The 19,828-nt window shown below is 34.0% G+C and overlaps 2 protein-coding genes across 2 annotated transcripts; one reads left to right on the forward strand and one right to left on the reverse strand.

Moving 5' to 3' along the window:
• Positions 1-1,060: 1,060 nt before the first annotated feature.
• Crk (Crk proto-oncogene, adaptor protein) lies at positions 1,061-11,747 on the reverse strand. Its single transcript, XM_013319402.1, has 7 exons — positions 11,252-11,747; positions 7,805-7,927; positions 7,183-7,435; positions 2,894-3,022; positions 2,198-2,308; positions 1,604-1,699; positions 1,061-1,320 (listed from the first exon to the last, which is right to left on the reverse strand). Exons 1-7 carry the CDS (start codon positions 11,299-11,301, stop codon positions 1,213-1,215), a joined length of 870 nt encoding a protein of 289 aa, XP_013174856.1. The 5' UTR covers positions 11,302-11,747; the 3' UTR covers positions 1,061-1,212.
• Positions 11,748-11,981: 234 nt separating this feature from the next.
• Positions 11,982-19,826, forward strand: UbcE2H (ubiquitin conjugating enzyme E2H). Its single transcript, XM_013319285.1, has 5 exons — positions 11,982-12,184; positions 14,187-14,263; positions 14,564-14,731; positions 15,889-16,017; positions 16,370-19,826. Exons 1-5 carry the CDS (start codon positions 12,132-12,134, stop codon positions 16,534-16,536), a joined length of 594 nt encoding a protein of 197 aa, XP_013174739.1. The 5' UTR covers positions 11,982-12,131; the 3' UTR covers positions 16,537-19,826.
• The last annotated feature ends 2 nt before the right edge of the window (positions 19,827-19,828 follow it).

Genomic DNA, 19,828 nt, shown 5'->3' on the forward strand with positions numbered 1-19,828 from the left:
GCCTGTAAATACAAAGTAAATAGTTTTTTACTTCAACAAATAACTTTATATTGACTATCATAATTTGAAAGTGTTAACTACAAAGTATATTTTCGAAAAAAAACAGCAAAAAGAAATTAAAACTTTATAGAAAAAGATTTACAGAAAAAGAAACATAAAACGTAGATGTGTTATAGAAAAAAAAAACTTCGAAAACATACAAAATAAATAAAAAGCAATCAATATATTTCAATATAAAATATAAATTTTGCAAATTGCAATTGCATTTGCCCCAAATAAAAATAAAAAATATAACCATAATTTGTAAAATTATTTTAAGCAATTGCTTAATTATAGTATATACATTTTATCATGCAAATAATCCAAAATATGTTTTTTTTTTATTTGTTAGTTTTGTTAAATTTAACTATAATTAAAATTAATATATTGTTTTTTTTTTAATTTAACAAACAAAAAAAAATGTCCGGCCAAATGTTTTTTTCGTATAATTAAATAATATCTTTGTATCAGTTTGCAATAATAAAATTAGTTCTGCGTACAAATATATAAATGGTTTAAACAGTAATCAAATTCCTATATAACTTATGTATTGTGGAAATATATAATACATAGTGAAATAATTATGTACTTAATTTCCAATTTAAAGTACAAAAAAAAACATCTTTAAAAAGTTATAATTTTTCGATGTATTATATCAATTCCTTATTATTTTGGAAATTAAGGCGCGATTCCACTAGCGCTTAATAATTTTTTGATCCTTCGAGCCCGATATGAGTTGCCATATGCAAAAAAATATTAAAATGTTAAAAAATGATTTTTAAAGGCATATGATAAATAAAACACCAAAATTGTTACAGGTTAAAAAAAAGCCATTTGCGTATGATTCAATTTAAAAAAAAAATACGCGAATGACAGATTAAAAAATGTGCGTATCTTATAACTACGAGGATCCGTCGTATAACATAATTAAAAAAATATATTTACCAAAGTAGAAGCAATAAAACAGCGTATTACGAATAACATAGCCCAAGCGATCGGTGGGCAAACTGTCACAATGACACGTCCACAGATTAACACGACATCTGTCATAGACTAAACAGCGTTCAAATGTCAAATTGCACAGATCAAGCTGTCAGTTCGCATGACAGAAACAATAGTGTTGCCAGTATCACAAACACATCGTTTGTTATAAATTACTGTGATTACTTTCCCTTAGCTGGCGGTGTTGTCATCAAGAAATTCCACGTAAGTGAAGGGGAAATGGCCGATTTTGCCGTTCAGTTCGCCTTCCCATTGTCCGTTGATGTTCATTTTGGTTACCTGCAAACATCACACAATCATATTTGACAAGATTTACTTAAAATAAGAGGCATAGATATACTTTTTTACTAATAATAACATAAATGAGAATGTTTGAATGTATGGATGGATGGATGGATATTTGTTAAAAGGTATCTTAGGAAAATTAGGAACACAAACACAATTTTAAAATGGTAAATGCACATATCTTATTCGACACTTAAAAGTAAACAAATTAGTTATATATTTCGAGTTATTTAGGAAGAAATAAATAAAATGAGAGGTGAAGTAAGTGCAGGCAGACCTTTACAATGTCCCCCTCCTCCAGTTTGAGCGCAGTCTTGTCGTACGCGTTGGGTACTCGCGTCTGTCGCACGCGCGCCAGAGCTGGCAACGCTCGCTGCAACGTGCACAATAAACACATTCAAATAACATTGCAACGGGAAAATACATTTAAAGTTGACTATCTTACTAATATTATAAATACGAATGTTTACGTAATGTTTTCAGTCTTTCCCAAAGTGGGTGATAACGCCACCTTGTGGGCGCTGCAGGTTTCAAGTTGCGGGTTATAGTAAAAGTTTCCTTTACAATTCTCCGTTAATATACAAATATAGGTCACAATAATTAAATAATATGAAGTTATAGTGATTTTTAAATATGTGAAAATATGGGGGCGCTAAAAATATTTATTCTCAAAGTGGGCAGTAGACAAAATAAGTTTGAGAACCACTGGTTTAGATGGATGTTTGTTAGAAGGTATCTCCAGAACGGCTCAACGGAACTTGATGAAATTTGGCATACATTTAGAAAATAGTCTGAAATAACACATAGACTACTAATTTAGTTTTTTAAATTGTTATAATGTTCGATGAATAGTCGGGAGATAAATGCCAACCTGCATATTGGTGCGTTGCTGGGGATGCCTGTTGCCGGGCGGACTGGGCGGGTCGCCGAGCTGGCTCAGCGCCTCCGACGGTGGGTACGGCACACCAGATGGATCTAAGATCTGAAATTATATAAACAATCAAAACATCATTAGTGGTTTAATAAGATTACACATTTATTAGTTATGATGACGAATCGAAAGTTACTAAGTTGTACGTCTTATAACCTACTAACAATATTTAAATGTTTGTGTCTGTCCTTTTAGGTAAATCAACAGTTTCAGGTAATTCAATAGTTTTATTCTTTGGTTCACTTGTTTATTCACAAGACTTCTCTACAAGCAGAGTTGTCAGTCTCTAACAAGTTTAAACCGAGCCATAAACACTTGACATTGGCCCAATCCGATGAGGGAGAGCCATAAACAAGAAACAGAACAGAACAAAAGTTACTAGGATAGTCACCAACTTGCGATATAAGATGGCAACCCAAAGTAGAAAATAACTTCATAATAATAAAAGCATTATTGTGACACTTATTATAACTACTGGGTTAGAGCCTTAGCTCCTGAACTAGAGCAACCTAGTTCAGGAGCCAACATTAAAAACAGAGTATTTTACTTAGAAAAAAGCCACATGTCTGACGTCACAAATCACTAAATAGACATGTTTAAGACATATTCTATCAACTAGTACATAGTATATCTGACCCTCTGCACATAAGGCACTGGTATGGAGCCGGTGCGGCCGTGTGCGTTACGCGCCGTCCACCACTGCTCCTCGTCCCGGTTGATCACCATCAGCCGCTCTCCACGCCGGAACGGCAGATCATCCGCGTCCTAAGGAACACAACCAAAACTTTAACCACCACGCTTCATACTGTAATCCTAGCTAAGATGCAGAAAAAAAAATTATGGCAAGTGCATATCGCATATCCACTCAGGTTCGTTTCGACCGGTTCGCGTTGGTGACAATTTTTTAAAAGTCCCTAACCGTTTTACTGTCGAATTTAAAAGATACAAAGACTTTTCGACAGTGAAAACCCACGGTTTAAGTTTGATTTTTTTTCAACGTAATTTTATATCATCATCAGTTCACTATACGTCCCCACCGAGGGGCTTGGAGCCTACCCTAAGTTAAGGGTGATTGGGCCACAGTCAATTTTATATAATAATCCGATTTCAACACAAAACGATGACCAACATTTGTATGAATGACCATCGAAAACCGGTTTTTAAACGGTTTCTCAATAAGTAAATAAACATATAAATCAGACTATAAACCCAGTTGTATGAAACATTAAAAACTGATCGCCTTTTGAAATCCACCATCGCACATAAGGCTGGTAATACACCAATGCGCTTGAATAATATTTTAATTCAATTTAAATAACACCTCCACTTTATAGATATTATATTTTTAGAGAATACACTAATATATGTAACAATGAGATATTTTTATATGTTTACTAGCTATCGTCCGCGACTCCGTTCGCGTGGATATATAAAAATATTTAATATATAGATAAGTTAAATAAAAAGCAGCACTTCAAGGCATAGATTCGAAAAATATGAATAAATAGTATCCTATGTCCGTCTCCTGGCTCTAAGCTACCTCCTCACCAATTTTCAACCATATTGCTAAAGCCGTTCTTGAGTTATAAATAGTGTAACTAACACGGCTTTCTTTTATATATGTAGATGCCAACATAAAATTTGAAAAGAAGGGAGAAAAACTATATTCCAACGAATCTTTTTTTTATCTACTTTTCAAATGTAAAAAAATATAATTACAATAAGTGTATGTTCACCCTTACAATGGCACACATTGTACGCAGTTACCAAGCGATAGTTCTCTGATGTTTTACGATGCTGTAACTCTGAACAAACCTTCCTTTACGTAAGTCACAATATGTAAATTGTTCATTAGCTAGTTGATACAAAGAGAAATTAACCAAAAAAAAGTGGTAATTGTGAAAAAAAACTATAACAGATATATGCTATCGCGGACTTGAAAGAGCTACAATTTGTTCATACATCATTTTTACGTAGGTCCTATAGTATACCCTACGTAAACGAAGAAAGCAAAACAATCCTAAACTTTCGTAATGCATTTTCAACTTAAACTCAAAATCTACTAAACTTTTTGTCAGTTTATAAATTAATAAAAAATGGGACGCACCTGCAAGCAAAATCTATCAATCAAAAAAACATCAAAATCGGAGCACAAGGGACGGAGTTACGCATACATAAAAAAGCATAGACGAATTGACAACCTCCTTCTTTTTTAAATCGGCTAAAAAGAAATCGAATACTCCACAATGCTGCATTATTCGTGACCTAAAATCTATGTGCAGATATCTCTATTAGACGTGACCACATATAATATAAAAACATTTTTCCCTTTTCAATTCCAATTAAAAACCAAAACATTACAAATTATTTGACGTAAATCAACGTTCCAAGAATATAAAATTAATTTCCCTTTAATTATTATTAAGACGAAACAATTAAGATGACTATACAAATGTAATAGGAGCGTCGGTGGCTCAGTGGTCAAGCACTTAACTTGCAATCTGCAGATTTTGGTTTCGAATCCCACCATGTACCAATGTGTTTTCAATTTCCGATTTACATATGTACATTTATCCGAGGTTCTTACGGTGAAGGAAAACATCGTGATGCTGCACATATCTATAAGAAATTTAAAGATATGTGTAAAGTCATCCAACCCGTACTTGGCCAGCGAGGTTGACTATGGCCTAATTGACTCTGAAAATTAGGGTAGGCTACAAGTTCCTCGGTGGGGACGTATAGTGAGCTGATGATGATGAATACAAATGTCATCTAGACTTTAGATATTTAAAAGAATTTTGATGGATAAATGTGTATGGATGTATAAATATCAAAAAACAGTTTAAAGGCATTCAATATGGCGTGTTTTTTTCAACTTCCGAGTGATTAGATAAATTCTAGGGTCACAAAACATTTCATTGCTAGCAGTCGCACGCGACTCTATCCGCGCGGTTTTAAATAAAATCTGAATAAGCTTATATGTTCTACGTCTATGCCAAATTTCAGCGTGATCCATACATCCGTTCTGGAGATACCTTCAAACATCCACCCATCCATCCATCTAAACTTTCGCATTTATAATATTATTATTAGTAAGATTTTAGTGAACGTACAACGAACATACAAATCTGTCTCTAATCTTGTATATGTCAATGTATTAAAAACCAATCGACCTACATCCAAAGGATTTTCTGGCTACAGATGACCTGCGTGACAGCCATTTTAAAAATGGCGCGGCCTAAATAACAACAAGATCGGGCATCGACCATCGCCAGACATCGCGGCCATAAACAAGGCGTTTTATGTTTATATTTAGACGAGGCAAAAGCACACGTGCTATACAGTCAGGAAAAACTAAACTTAGTAAATAGGAAAATCTAGTATTTAAGATGATTTAAAAAAGAATAAGAAAGAATATATGAAAGGAAAAATATAATTTCTGCCCTTCTACGTCTTACTAATATTATAAAGGCAAATGTTTAGATGGATGTTTGTTTGAACGTATCTTCATAACGGCTGCATAAATCTCACTCAAATTTGACATAGACGTAGAACATAACCTTGGAGAACACTTAGGCTACAAAGTTTTTTTTTTTAATTCCGCGCGGGCGGAGTCGCAAGTGACATCTAGTGTTGATGTTTTGTCACGCTATGTTGACAAAACCAGATCTTTAATCACCATTATAAGTCAATTAAATAAATAAATAAATAATATTTATTATTGACAACCCTAACTTGATTCACATCTTTACGCAAATGCTACACTAGCGCCACATTTTATCAGCCGCTGACTGTACCCAGACTTATGACTAAATAGTGCGGCGTGTCCGTTATATTATAAAAATAACCGCGAGAATTAACTGTACAGTCAAACAAGTCTAGGTTAATCATAAAACAATTTCAGATAAACAATACAGAAAATATTTTTGCTAAGAGATTTTTAACTAGTTATTAGAAGGAAGAAAAACTTAACCTTCAAATTGCCTTTCATCAGGGAATGAAAAATCTATACTAACATTATAAAGCGGAAGAGTTTGTTTGTTTGTTTAAAGGCGCTAATCTCAGGAACTACTGATCCGATTTAATTTTTTTTTTGTCGGATAGTTCATTTATAGAGGAATGCTTTAGGCTATATAACATTACGCTGCGACCAATAGTTTTTTTTTTAATTTCGCGCGAACGGAATCGCGGTCGACAGCTAGTATCTAAAAAAAACTGTCAGCAGACAAAATAAAACGGCCAAATATTCATGATAAATTAAAAAGAAAAAACATAAATATTAAAATCGAATAACCAATATTTATGGAAATGATAACACGAAAAAATATTCATGACATTAAAAAAAGCCATCTTGGATAGACCAATATTCATGTAGTCATAGATAAATAGACGTATAGTTCCTAGCTCTTTTACAATTATGTGCAGTCGAACCGGGTTAAGGGAGAAGCTGCTACAGAACAAATTTATCGCGTTCCCTTGGATTCTCGTTTATCAAGGTTCGAGTATATTTTGTATTATTTCTACAACTACCTCTTATGATCATTTAGCAATTAATTTGATATGAAAGTAAGTGAAAGAGCTGTGATATATATAAATAAATATGTTTTTATCAAACATATCCGCTGGCATGCGGTGACGCGGCGCGTGGGCGAGCGCGCTTGCATAATGTTGCAACTCAACACAACACAACTATGCTGTATCTTCAAGCTTGTTACATTAAACGGGGCTAACAGAGAGAAAGGGAAAGATATAACTAATCTATGGTAAACTGTTTGTTCTCTGATAAGAAAACGTAAAAAAAATTGAAAACATTTAGTTTCACAAGACATTTTTGACCTTAAAAACCTACATGACAACCCTAGCATCTGTATAACAAAAGTAATCTGCAAAGCCTAACTTATTTGTTCTAATACTAAGTTACTCACACTGCCGACGAAGTCAAACTTGGCGATGACAAGCTCTAAGACTGTGTGGGGCTGTGGAGGCGGCGGGGCAGCTGCGCGTGCGCGGGCCTGCGGCAACGGGCGCACCAACGGAGTCGTATCCAGGTAATGTAGCCGGTAGAACGCGAGCAGAGCCGGCATATCCGCAAACAGCTGATCACCGATACGGAACCTCGTGCTGCCGTCCGCCGATACCACGTGGTTTATTATGTAGTGTGATACACGGTCATCTTCCCTGCACACATAGTTGAGCTATCAATCTTACTTAGTGTTAGTTTCTGAGACCAAAATCCTAGTATAAAAGATAAAGAGAGAGACGATATGTTTTATACAGGTATCTTGCTCTCATTTCCCAACGGTTCGAATATACCGAGGATAGGTTGTGATAGTTAAAAATATTTCTATGACTTTAAATCTATGCAGTAAAAAATCTTCTGATAGCTTAAAAATTTTATGACGGTTTATCATATTTGAATTTCAATTAACTATAGCAAGGTGCTAACGATGAGATCAAAGGACCTTTTGACAAATTTTCAGAGTACGTATGCGGAAAAACATTATGTACTGTTGGACTGTAGTCCATGACTATGTATACATTACTCACCTCACACAGAGCACATAGTCTCCGTGTATTGTCTTGGAGTCGCGCACTAGGAACACTCCACTCTCTGTTTCATTCAACAGTAACTTCGTGGCCTCCGCTCTGGACAGACCGCCGAAGTACCAACTGTTGACAAAAAAAAATAACTCTTAATTCTAGTTGGAAACACTTTCGATGTTACTTTGACATAAAAAAGGTAAAAACGTATTGTAAACATATCAAACCTGCAATCCAAATTCATAAATACCATAAATGACTATGCAATGACTCGGGGAAAAACCACAAATTATAGAGTACTATATTTTTTAATCTGCATGTCACCAATAAACTCCCTTTGGTCAACACAAATTAACCACCATTTACGTTGAAATCTTACTAATATTACAAATGCGTAAGTTTAAATGGATAGATAGATGTTTGTTAGAACTTATCTACAGAACGGCTCAATGGATCTTGATGAAATTCGACAAACATATAGAACACAGCCTGAATTGAACATATAGAACATATAACTGAAACATATAGAACAACGCCTGAATAGGCGTGAAGTGGAAGCAATTCCGCGTTTCGTCTGATGAGCTTGCGTCCCGGAGGCCTAATTTAGTCCTCTTTCCCTTCCGACCCTTTTATTATAAGGAAAGGATGAGAAGTGGAAGTGGACTTTCCGGATGATAGGATGCATGTGATGGGAAAATATTTTCTTTCTGTGCATCCTCTTCTCCGTCGATTAAAGGTAGGCAACGCATATGCAATTGCGTATGTCTATGGGCAACGGTCACTTCGCTATTTCAGGGGGCCGCTCGCTCGTTTGCCACCTTATGATATAAAAAAAAAATCCGCCAGAGGTGAGTCGCCGGCGAGAGCTAGTTGATAATAATTTTACAATAGGTGAATGTGAAAATATAGCAGCGCCCCCTTTAGGTCGAAAACGAGGCCGGCAAGTCTCAGTCGGCAATAGAGTGTGCTAGGTCTGAGAGCACTCGACATGCAAATTGAAGTTGGATATTACCATCAGTTCTATATATATAGTAAAAGTCTATTGCACGAAGTCGATGCAGCAGGGAAAGGGTTAAGATTACCCTTTTTTGCATGGACGGATGGATGGATGTTTATTAGAAGGTATCTCCAAAACGGCTACATTGATATCGCTGGAATTTGGCACAGATGTAGAACATAGTCAGGAATAACACATAACCTAATAATTAAGTTTTTTTTAGCAGCCAGTGCCACGATAATTAAAAAGATTATTTGATTGCGACTCTAAGCAATTTGATGATTCTGGCTACGTTATTTTCTTCCAATACTAACCTTTTTTGATAACGTCAACTAACTTAATGCACCTCGTAAGTAAACTTCCATACGAAAAAATCATACCAAAATGGATAGTACTAACGTATTGAGGTTACCAATCATTTTGAGATTCGTTCTCATTTTGTCATATTGACAAATCGTTGGTGGCAAACAATCAAACATGTGTACCAACATCGAACGTCCGTCAGTATGTCGAGACCGATTTATTTAAGGGTTGTTAACCTGATCAATAAATGCGTGACAAAACGTTGAATTACCGTGCGGATTGTACCGACCCTCGCTTCCGTCGTCAAAGTAATCAAAGGATTTATCAATTGTAGCATAACTTTAAGCAGTTAAATCTAGAAAATGCACATCCCCAAGAAAAGAGATTAGACACTCATTATTATTCCAAATTAGTGGTCACCCTCTACATCTTCAAGGCAGAATTGAAAAAAAATAGCCTATACTATTCCCATGTACATCAACTACCTTCCCGTGCAAATACAGTCAGAATCAGTCCAACTCTTACTGGACGCTACCGGAGATTACCCGAACGTACGCATTGCGGACAGACATGAAGACAATAATTTAAATTTTTTTAATTATCAGCAATATAAATACATCATCTGTATGAAATACAATTTTTATATAACATAAAGACACTCCAATTTATTATGTGTAGGAAAAGTAGGAAGTTTTGCTAAGATTGCATTATTAAATGCCTATTATGTAGATGCCAAGCTATTAAGTGTTTCTAATTATGCTATACTAGCTGTTGAGAGTGACTTCATTCATACGGAACTTAAAAAAAAAACTAAATTAGTAGCCTATGTGTTCATCCAGACTAAGCTTTACATCTAAGCCAAATTTCAACAAAATTCATTAAGCTGTTTTAGACATATCTTCTTACAAAAATCCATCTACCCATCTAAACATTCTCATTTATGATATTAGTTGCATCTGCAGTCATATCATGACATTGTAATCAGTTATTTGCTCTAAAACATTTTTCAGTACACTACATTCTACTACATCATTCCTTTGGAGTCTAATCAGTACACAAGTTTATGAAAAAAGAAAACATGTACCTGATATATAAACACGGCTAAACACTCTCGTATATTCATCTGGTGGCGGCACCGAATAGTTTGGAGACGCTCAGTGAGCGACGGGCCGCATCCGTGAAATAATACCAGTACCACTCAACCAGATGGGCTCGAAACTAGTCTGTGCCGCCACCGGACGAATATACATGAGTGTTTAGCCATGTTTATATATCAGTTTAGTATAATGTCTCATGAAAGTTTGAATAATTTAAAACATGCATCATAACATAATTGTGTTTACTGATAGTGTCCTCATGCAATTTACAATGCAAATTATATTTTATTAATCTCTGATTAGAAATATTCTAACATAATTTATTAGTATAATACTAAGAAATCAATAAGCCAAGGTTATTGCAGTAAGGTAATCCATAGACAAACCATAGACATGTTTAACTCATTGTAATTTACATTTTAATACCAACATTTATAATTTAGACTTTCCGTCTATTACATAGAGTTCAATATCAAATGATACAGTTTATATATTTGTTATTTGCTTTGTTACATAATATATACTATGCTACATATGGTCCCTTGGAATTGCTGATATTTTGGCTATGATTGTTCATACAATATTGAATCAGTGTAACATTAATTCAGTCAGAATAGACTATGCTAAACTGTTAATCAACTGCCGTACATACATTATGTTGAAAAACATTGTCTTGTGCCTTTTATTAGCTTTATTAGAAGAGATGAATTTAAAGTGTTTAATATAAGTTTTATGGCTGATGTAACTTATCATTAATTCAGCTATTTAAGTTTAGTTCAATAATTGGAATACTTTTAATTTCAATGTTGACAGTGGACTTAAAGGTGAGAGTCCACCGCAGTATGTAACAACAATGCATTAACAGATGGATAATATTATATACATTTTGTTTTTGGATTTCAGGATAACAATATGTAGCTATAATATATAATACACATACATATATACAGGATACAATATGTAGCTTTCATGTTTGTTTGCTTAAATTTTATTAATTATATTTAACTGAAGGCAATGGGTATCGTGTGTAGGCTTATTCTTATGAGCGTATCTCACCTGGACATATCATTTGGATCGAAGGAGATTCCAATCGCAGGATTCGCCATATCGGAGCTGGTAAAAACAGTCAGCCACGATTCTACCGGCCCCACATTACTGCCGGAAGTTAAATCTGCTTTTTGCCACCAAATCCAACAGCGCCGTCACCCTTGTCACAACCAAGCTTCACGTTTTAATAATCACAGGAATTATTATTAAGAAAAAACACAAAACCTACAACCCCTACGTAAAATAATTACAAATTGTTGACATGTATCCTCTGCTAGTGTCATCAGTGTTCACGCAATGTTCACATCAAAACACATGTTTTCGCGATCTTTATTCACTGCAAAACCGTCACCGTTTCCACGCTCTGTATCTCGACTAACTTTGAGATGAGGTAAATTAAATTTACTCTATAATTAGATTGAAATAAAAATAATGTTCCATGGAGTCACACACGCAAAGTTTTACACGATAGGGCGTAGACAAAAGTGCAGCCTTTTTTATTTTTGACGCATAATCGTCCTTAATGTCCTATCTATGGTTTAGACAGATTGAAGCAAAATTCTGTGCAATGAAGAGATTTTCGTTGGTGTTTAATTAAATTTTTGACTCCAGTTTTTTGTTAGGAGCTATCACAAATGATTATATTTTTTTCAAAGGTAAACAAAAATAAGAAAAATTGGTAGGAAGAATAATTCTTGCATCTGACAACACCACTTTCATTACACATCATCTTCGAAATTTTAGTCTATGGATCGTGTCCATTGTTTTTCTACAATGTTATTTTTCTGACTGCTGCTGGTGCACGAAATATTTGTCTCGCTGCGTCGAGTGTGACTTTGTGCTAGTGTTCGTGTTCGATATAGTGATTTATTCGAAATAGATCACGAAGATGTCGTCACCGAGCGCTGGAAAACGCCGTATGGACACAGATGTCATCAAACTGTATCCTTTGTTATCTTCATTACAAAGCACCTATTGCACTTAGGGCCACCATGTAAATAAGTAGGTAGCTTGAAGGGCCATCAGCTGATTGTCACGACATAATATAAAATCGATAGAAATTGTCCTTAGACTTTTGTTAGATGAGGTCTGCGTTTAATTAATCAAAATATTAAGTATAAGAAGATTAAATATTACTTATACCTGTTCCTAGGGCCATGAGATGTATGCATTCTTTGTGTATCTATTTGGTACAACGTATCTATATATAACATAGAAAATACGCACGAGTATATTCTCGCGAGTTGTACTCTTCCGCCTCCATAGATTGTATTATTTCGTAATCTTAATGTAGGCCACGGTCTCAATTGCGTTTTTTTTTTCTCTATTCAACAAGGTTTTACACGCACGAATTATGTTTAGTTTTAATAATAATTGCATTTTACATAGAAATTGTGTAAGAACAATGAAAAGACTTTACACTGGGATCAAAATTGAACCTTTCATTAACAAAGGCAATTCATCTCAATATAGCTTTAGCTAGATTTAATCAACTTTATCATTTAATTTCAAACCTAATGGAATCGAGAATTTGGCTTCTATCCAAAGTAGATTCCCTAAATATAAATACAAATCATCATAACAGTAAACAACTAAATGTAGATGTTCTGTTTTAAATTTACACATATCTTTTTTACATATTTTATTTTATATACTTTGATAGAAGTAAATATTGATAATTATAATAACCCATTATTTATTTTAGTGCATGTTTTTATAGGCATATTTATATACAGTTGACTGTCATACTTTTATTAATTATGTTATTAGATAAGATAAATATGTTTGTGGCCATTGTTTAGCACATAATGATATTTACACTAACTTTACATATTTTATCCATGTCCATAAAAATTGAAGCCTTGTTATTTAAAAACATACCAAATAACAATCACAGTTTATAAAATATACTTCAATTTAGTTATCCTCATTAACCCATTTTTTATCTGTTACTAGTTATTTGTAAAAAATATATTAGTCTATGGCACAATAAGTTCAGGATCTTAAAATAAAAGTAGGATTTCCAACTTTTTTATATTTTAATAACAAATAAAAATAATAATTGTAAGCTCTAAGAATACTGTAAAAAGTTTTATTAATAATTAAATGCACCTTTTTGGGCATGAACTCCATATATAATTAACATATTAATATTCCTCACAGTATGATATTTGTGTGCTAAAATTTTATAGAAATAACATAGTTTTTTACACAAACTGGATTGATAAGATATGATAAGAACCCTCTTATCTTAACAACTAGTGTGGGAGAACAAGGAAATATAGTTTACGGTTATTTAATGACCTAATGATTATATTTTGCAATCAAAAGTAAAATTACTATTATTTTAGATTTTTCAGGAATAAACAATATCATTTTCAAATTCATATATTGAGGAACCATTGATATTACAGAGGCTGTGTACAGATGTGTGGAAGACGTTTGAATATTGATGTTTAGTTACGTGTTGATATATTCTTGCACTGTTTATCTATGTATTTTTTTCTTCTTTTTATTTATCATTGTTATATGTTATTTACTGTTATTATAAAATATGTTATCATGTAAACTGTTATGTAAAGCGTGTATAGTGTCAAATTGGTTGTATACTGTAAGGATGCTATGCAGTTTTTTAATAAATTTTCTACTAGCTGTTGCACAAGACCCTGGTGCCTGAAATAAATAAACTTAATTAGTAGCCTATGTGTTCTTGCAGACTATGTTCTGCATCTATGCCAAATTTCATTGAGATTATCAGCTCAACAGAACTGTTCTTGAGACACTTTCAGACACACATAAATTCAAACAGTCTCATTTAAATTAGTAAGATTTTCTATGTAAACCTTGCTTAATATTGAGGAAAAATATAATTTGCATAAAGCATTTATTTTTGGTTTTCTCGTATAAGGGGAAATGTGATAATTTCCTTAATGCCAAACCCCAGCATTGAGAGTAAGCACGAAGTTACAATCCTCGGAGGACTTAATGAGTTCTGTGTGAAATTCTTTGGACCTCCAGGAAGTAAGTGGTTAACTTTTTTGCCTATTGTTTTTCCTTTTTTTTTAAAGTTGTATATAGCTTATAGGAGACTTATATGTATTCTTAAAATGTTCTTTTCATCTTACATTTTTAAGGTTCTTTAAAGTAATCGAGAATAAAAAAGAGTAGAAATTTGAGTTGCCATGTAGACATGTGAATTGCCATACAGCAAATACAATTTTAAATACGAAATATAAAAGTTACTGTCCACCCTAATGTATTTTGAATATGATAGCACAGTATAAGTATAGAGCCAGATAAATGTAATACTTAACCTTCCAGCACCGTACGAGGGCGGCGTGTGGCGCGTGCGAGTTCACTTACCTGACCACTATCCATTCAAATCTCCATCCATTGGCTTTATGAACAAAGTGTACCATCCCAACATAGACGAGGTATCGGGTACAGTCTGCCTTGACGTCATCAATCAAGCATGGACGGCGCTATATGGTGAGATCCCAAGCAGTATTAAATGTTAATCTCAAATCTCTTTTAAGCACAGATTATTAAAATAAACACTCATCCTCTTTGGTTCTTCAGAATTTTAGAAATATAATGCAACAAAGAAATTAAAACTATTGAAGAAAGTAATAACAGTGGTAGAGCCCGCTTTAACATCTTCGCACGAATCGGCCCGGCTCGCCCGGTGAAATACCACGACCATACAGAAGACAGGCGTGAAGTGGAAGCAATTCCGCGTTTCGTCTGATGAGTGTGCGTCCCGGAGGCCTAATGTAGTCCTCTTTCCCTTCCCACCTTTTTCTCATAAGGAAAGGATTGGAAGTGGAAGTGGACTTTCCGGATGAGAGGTTGCATGGAAAGGGAATATATTTTCATTCTGTGCATCCTCTCCTCCGTCGATTAAAGGTAGGCAACGCATATGCAACTGCGTATGTCTATGGGCAACGGTCACTTCGCTATATCAGCGATTTCAGGTGGCCGCTCGCTCGTTTGCCACCTTATGATATAAAAAAAAACTACAATTTTCAGTTTCAAGAAACAAAATGTTGGCTTAAAATTTAAATGCAATTCGGTTATCTCAAAACATAATTATGTTGTCAAAAGACGTGACTTTAGTCTAAACGTTTTATACGCTTTGTTTCAAGTGATTTCAGTCCGTTACGACACAATGAACACATGTGTTGCTAACTGCTAAGATTAATTGTGGTTATCAGAAATTATTATTGTATTAGCAGTTCTAAATGTTACTTGGAAGTAACATTTTGATACACACCGAACTCATTTGACACATTTTGAATCGATCCCAGGTATTAAGTCTTACATTGTGACGTAGCCAGCAATGCAAGCGTTCTCATAATTCATAATTAAGTAACCAACTTCGATATTGATTTACTGCAAATGACAGATTCTGCAAAGTTTCGTAAATAAACTGTGGTGTTTACATTTTATGGCGAACCGTATACTTTGTACAGCCTTCAGTTACAAATTGAACATTAATTGAATATTAAAGCATATTATATTAAAATGGACTTATTTATTTAATTATTATACATGACATAACAAATTCGTTTTCTTCCATCATTCGAGTTTGGTGCTATGCATAGTAGAAAAAATGGCGTTTAGAGCACAAGTTTTACACATTCCAGATCTGTCGAACATCTTCGAGTCGTTCCTGCCGCAGCTGTTGACCTACCCCAACCCCATCGACCCGCTGAATGGGGACGCGGCCGCCATGTACCTGCACAAGCCCGAGGAATACAAGAAGAAAGTCTCTGGTATGTAGTACTTTACTAAATTTCATCTAAAGGTAGCCCATCGAAAAAGTTTGATGTTCTATTTTGTGTATTTACGTCAAGTAAGCAAAATTGGAAGGTTGATTTAGTTTCAGTTGTCTTTTTATTGCATCTTTTCTTTTTGTCGTTTGTTCAGGAGAAAGAGGAACAAAATGAAGTAAAAAGAACATGTACATTTTATGGGCAATTTGACCATATTAACTTGCTTATTTTTGTTTTTAATTCTCAATGCTAATTATTCCACCAAAAAGTTTTTCATGGGAACCAATTATTCTTTGGTCATCAAATAACGGTAGACTGATATAATTTAAACATTAATGTTGGTATACTATAGACTACGTGCGAAGATTTGCCACCGAGGAGGCGCTTCTAGAAAAGGACGCGATCACGGGCATGGGCGGCGCGACCGCTTCGGGTAAAGTAAATGGCGCGCACACCAGCGACACCGAGAGCTCCATGAGCGACTTCAGCGACGACGCCGCGCACGACATGGAGTTATAACGTCAGCCGCCCACTCCCCGCACGCGTCCGGAACGCCGTACGCGTCCGGCACGTCTCGCGCGTCCGGCACGCCTCGCGCGTCCGGCACGTCACGCGCGCGCTCGCCCCGTGTAGCCGTCGCGCGGTGTTCACCGGCATACCAAGACAAGGGAGAGAGATAGGTAAGCTAGTACTCTGTCTTCTCTTTTAGTACATCTATTTCAGCTTTTAAAGGAATTATGCTGCAATTTTTAATTAATTTCGATATTCAAATTATGTTGTGTATTCATTGTTGTTACAATTTTCAATACGCTACCGTTAAAAGACGAAATATGGCAATACTAGACTTATAGCTTTCTGGTGGGAATATCGCGAACAATTGACAAATATATGCAAATATGCAAAATTATAGAAATCATGAATAACTCATCCTTTGTTTCACACAAAATAGTTTCTTTAACACCTAAATGTGTGACATTTCTAAATGATAATGATGAAAATGACATTTCTAAATGTTGCCATTAAAACTTATAAAAAATACCAATTATATTTTGAAATTGCTGCAATAATAGCGAGTTAATCACATTAAAAAGCTAGCTGTACTAAGCTACTATTTTTCTCTCTTCCCTTACAAGGTGTGCCACCTATTTACTCTAGTATCTAGCTAAGATTTTGATGATATGTGTGAACACTGCCGCGACCGCACACAAATAATCCGTTTTGTCCGTGAAAAGCTACGCAAATTGCATTTATCTGGAACTTTTATGCATTTCTTATTGAAACATATCAAAATGGTAATACAAATAGCACTATTTATATTCCAAAGTGACTACAAAGTTTTCCTATTACGTATTGGTTTTTATTTTAAAATATGATGTACATCTAAGTCTTGTTTACTCTAGACTTTGACAATTTTAATGCCATAGACATCTTGCGTAACTTTTCACGGACCATAGCGCATGACGTGTTCGTAAAAGCCAGTACTTATATAATCTGTATAAACACTTGACGCCATATTCTGCCAGTCAGTGATAAATCTGATACAGTTTTACATATAAATGGACCATGAAATGCCAATTTTAGGGAATTAGTTTAGCATCGAAATCAATGCTCATATGAAATTAGAATCGTCGATGCGAACACGAAGTACGGAAATTTTCGATCATTTACTTTTTGAAATTTATTTCAAACAGGAAGAATTGGTTGGTTTAAAAAGTTATGAATTGTCTATGGCTTGTCTTCGGTCGCATAGTGTAACTTACGCTTAAGATTAGCAATATGTTAGGAGTGTTCACGGTTTGACGTAATTTTAAAAAAATATGGCTGATTATTCGATGGATTTTGGCTTAATCACTAAATTTAAGTATAATACAGGTTGTCAAAATTAACAATTTTTAATGTACAAGTACTTTCGTATTTATAAGGGAAATCATATTAATTACCTCAAAGTTTTTCGAATCATGCTTCTATATTGAATTGATGAAACAAAGTTACCTTTAAAAATTGTGTGCTAGATTATAATGATCGAACCCTGTGTTTGTCAACATTGTGGAGCATATATATATATATATATATATGTATATATACAGGTTAAAATTATATAATACTGGCGAGACAAGTTACAGGAGTGAGCGAGATAGCATTTTGTAAATATCTTCAGTCTGTCCCCATAGCATAAATCCAACTTAATCTATCGATCGTCCCTCGAAGCGGACTACAGTCATCACTATATCTCATAGGTAATTAATTTTTTTATAGTAGAGATAATTTTTAAACGAATGATGTCATGATTCTTCTGTGTTTTGTCCAATCTCCCTCTGACAAACTTTTGGTAGAATTATTTTAGTTGATGGCAACACTCAAATTTATTTTTGGTCTGTCGCACCGAGGTCATTAAAATGGATAATACAAATGTTTATGGTTATGAAATGTTCGTTGTTACTTCAAGCGATTACTGTTTCAAAAAACGTCGATTATTAAAGAGGTTGAGAAATTGTAATGCTATCATTTTGTACTTAGTGTAGTTGACCCTTTGCTTATGAATGTTTTCTTTTTTAATTTCTCAGCACAATCAATTTTTATCATTATTTTTATATTAATCGCATGAATTTCTATTAAAAAAACAAATTAGTTATATTGATTTAAAGCTAGTTGCGGTCATTACTAAATGTCGCCAGTATCCATCTTCTTTCCCCTTGAAGATCCGACTACTGGCTAAACTCGAGGCTACCTCTTAACGGCTAACGCGCAAACATTGCAATACACGACTACACAGTAACGTTTTCCCGCGCAATGTTCGCTGACAACCAAATAAACTAGCATTTTTCTACAGTGATGACGGCAATCACGCTGAGTACTGCCAGATTTTACCTTTGGCCAGTTTTGGCATGTTCTTTTTGGCAAATCACATAAAAAAAAACAATGTACATGATTCATTTTTTTAAAAGCTACCAAAAATTATAGTGTATTTCCTACCAATTATCAAAATTTCTCAACTAGTAAAAGATAAATCAATTTTTACCAAAATGTCTTAAAGAACATCTCAAAATAAAAGAAATAGATCTCTAACAATGACATGTTGCGAACCTAAAAGTGTTGCAATCGTCTTTATATTAAGTCTAGGTTACGTATAGATATAATATGAAAAAAAAATTAATATTATAAAAAACATATATAATGTATCTTCAAAATGATAACTCAAGCCATAATAATATATTTTGGTATTAGAAGGTAACAAGTTAAATTCTTAGTTTGTAATTCGGAAAGTTGGGTTGACAGGTAATTTATTTTGTAGTTAATTTTTTTTTTTGGTAGTTTTCATGAACTTACACATGTCCACCCAGCTTTTTTATCTAATTGCACAGAGATGTTAGTTTTTAAAATCGATATGTTATCGAATTGTTACGTGCATTAAAATAATTCGCATAAATGGTTTTAAAATCTGTTAGAGAAATTACTTGTAGACATTATTGAGATATAAAAATTGATTCAAGATTGAAGCATTACTATAATGTTAAAAATAGATCATGAGACAATAAATTTTATTTTATTCTGATTTAAAAATTAATAAATATTGTAGTTCATATAAGTTTGTAATTTGATTGCTTTTATTTTCATTGACGAAATCTGGCAACATTTGTAACAACCTCACTATTGTCTATGGTTTTAATACTGAGAGTTAACTAAACCATTGTGTCGTGCAACGCCGATATTGTGGCATCCATTATCTAATATGCATGTAACAGAATAAAGGTTTATAGATTATTTTTTATTTCATTACATGTAATAAACTTACGTTATTTTAAACTAAACT

Source organism: Papilio xuthus, unplaced genomic scaffold (assembly GCF_000836235.2).
Source record: "Papilio xuthus unplaced genomic scaffold, Pxut_1.1 DF826159.1, whole genome shotgun sequence".
Taxonomy (NCBI): Eukaryota; Metazoa; Arthropoda; class Insecta; order Lepidoptera; family Papilionidae; genus Papilio; species Papilio xuthus.

Bases quoted from the DNA above. Each gene is read 5' to 3' on its own strand.
- Crk (XM_013319402.1), bottom strand. From the start codon at position 11,301: ATGGCGAATCCTGCGATTGGAATCTCCTTCGATCCAAATGATATGTCC. The intron at 3,023-7,182 runs GTGAGTAACTTA...TGTGTTCCTTAG, and splicing joins AGTTTGACTTCGTCGGCAGT to GACGCGGATGATCTGCCGTT. The intron at 1,321-1,603 runs GTCTGCCTGCAC...TGATGTTTGCAG, and splicing joins AGGAGGGGGACATTGTAAAG to GTAACCAAAATGAACATCAA.
- UbcE2H (XM_013319285.1), top strand. From the start codon at position 12,132: ATGTCGTCACCGAGCGCTGGAAAACGCCGTATGGACACAGATGTCATC. The intron at 12,185-14,186 runs GTATCCTTTGTT...GCCAAACCCCAG, and splicing joins GACACAGATGTCATCAAACT to CATTGAGAGTAAGCACGAAG. The intron at 16,018-16,369 runs GTATGTAGTACT...GGTATACTATAG, and splicing joins ATACAAGAAGAAAGTCTCTG to ACTACGTGCGAAGATTTGCC.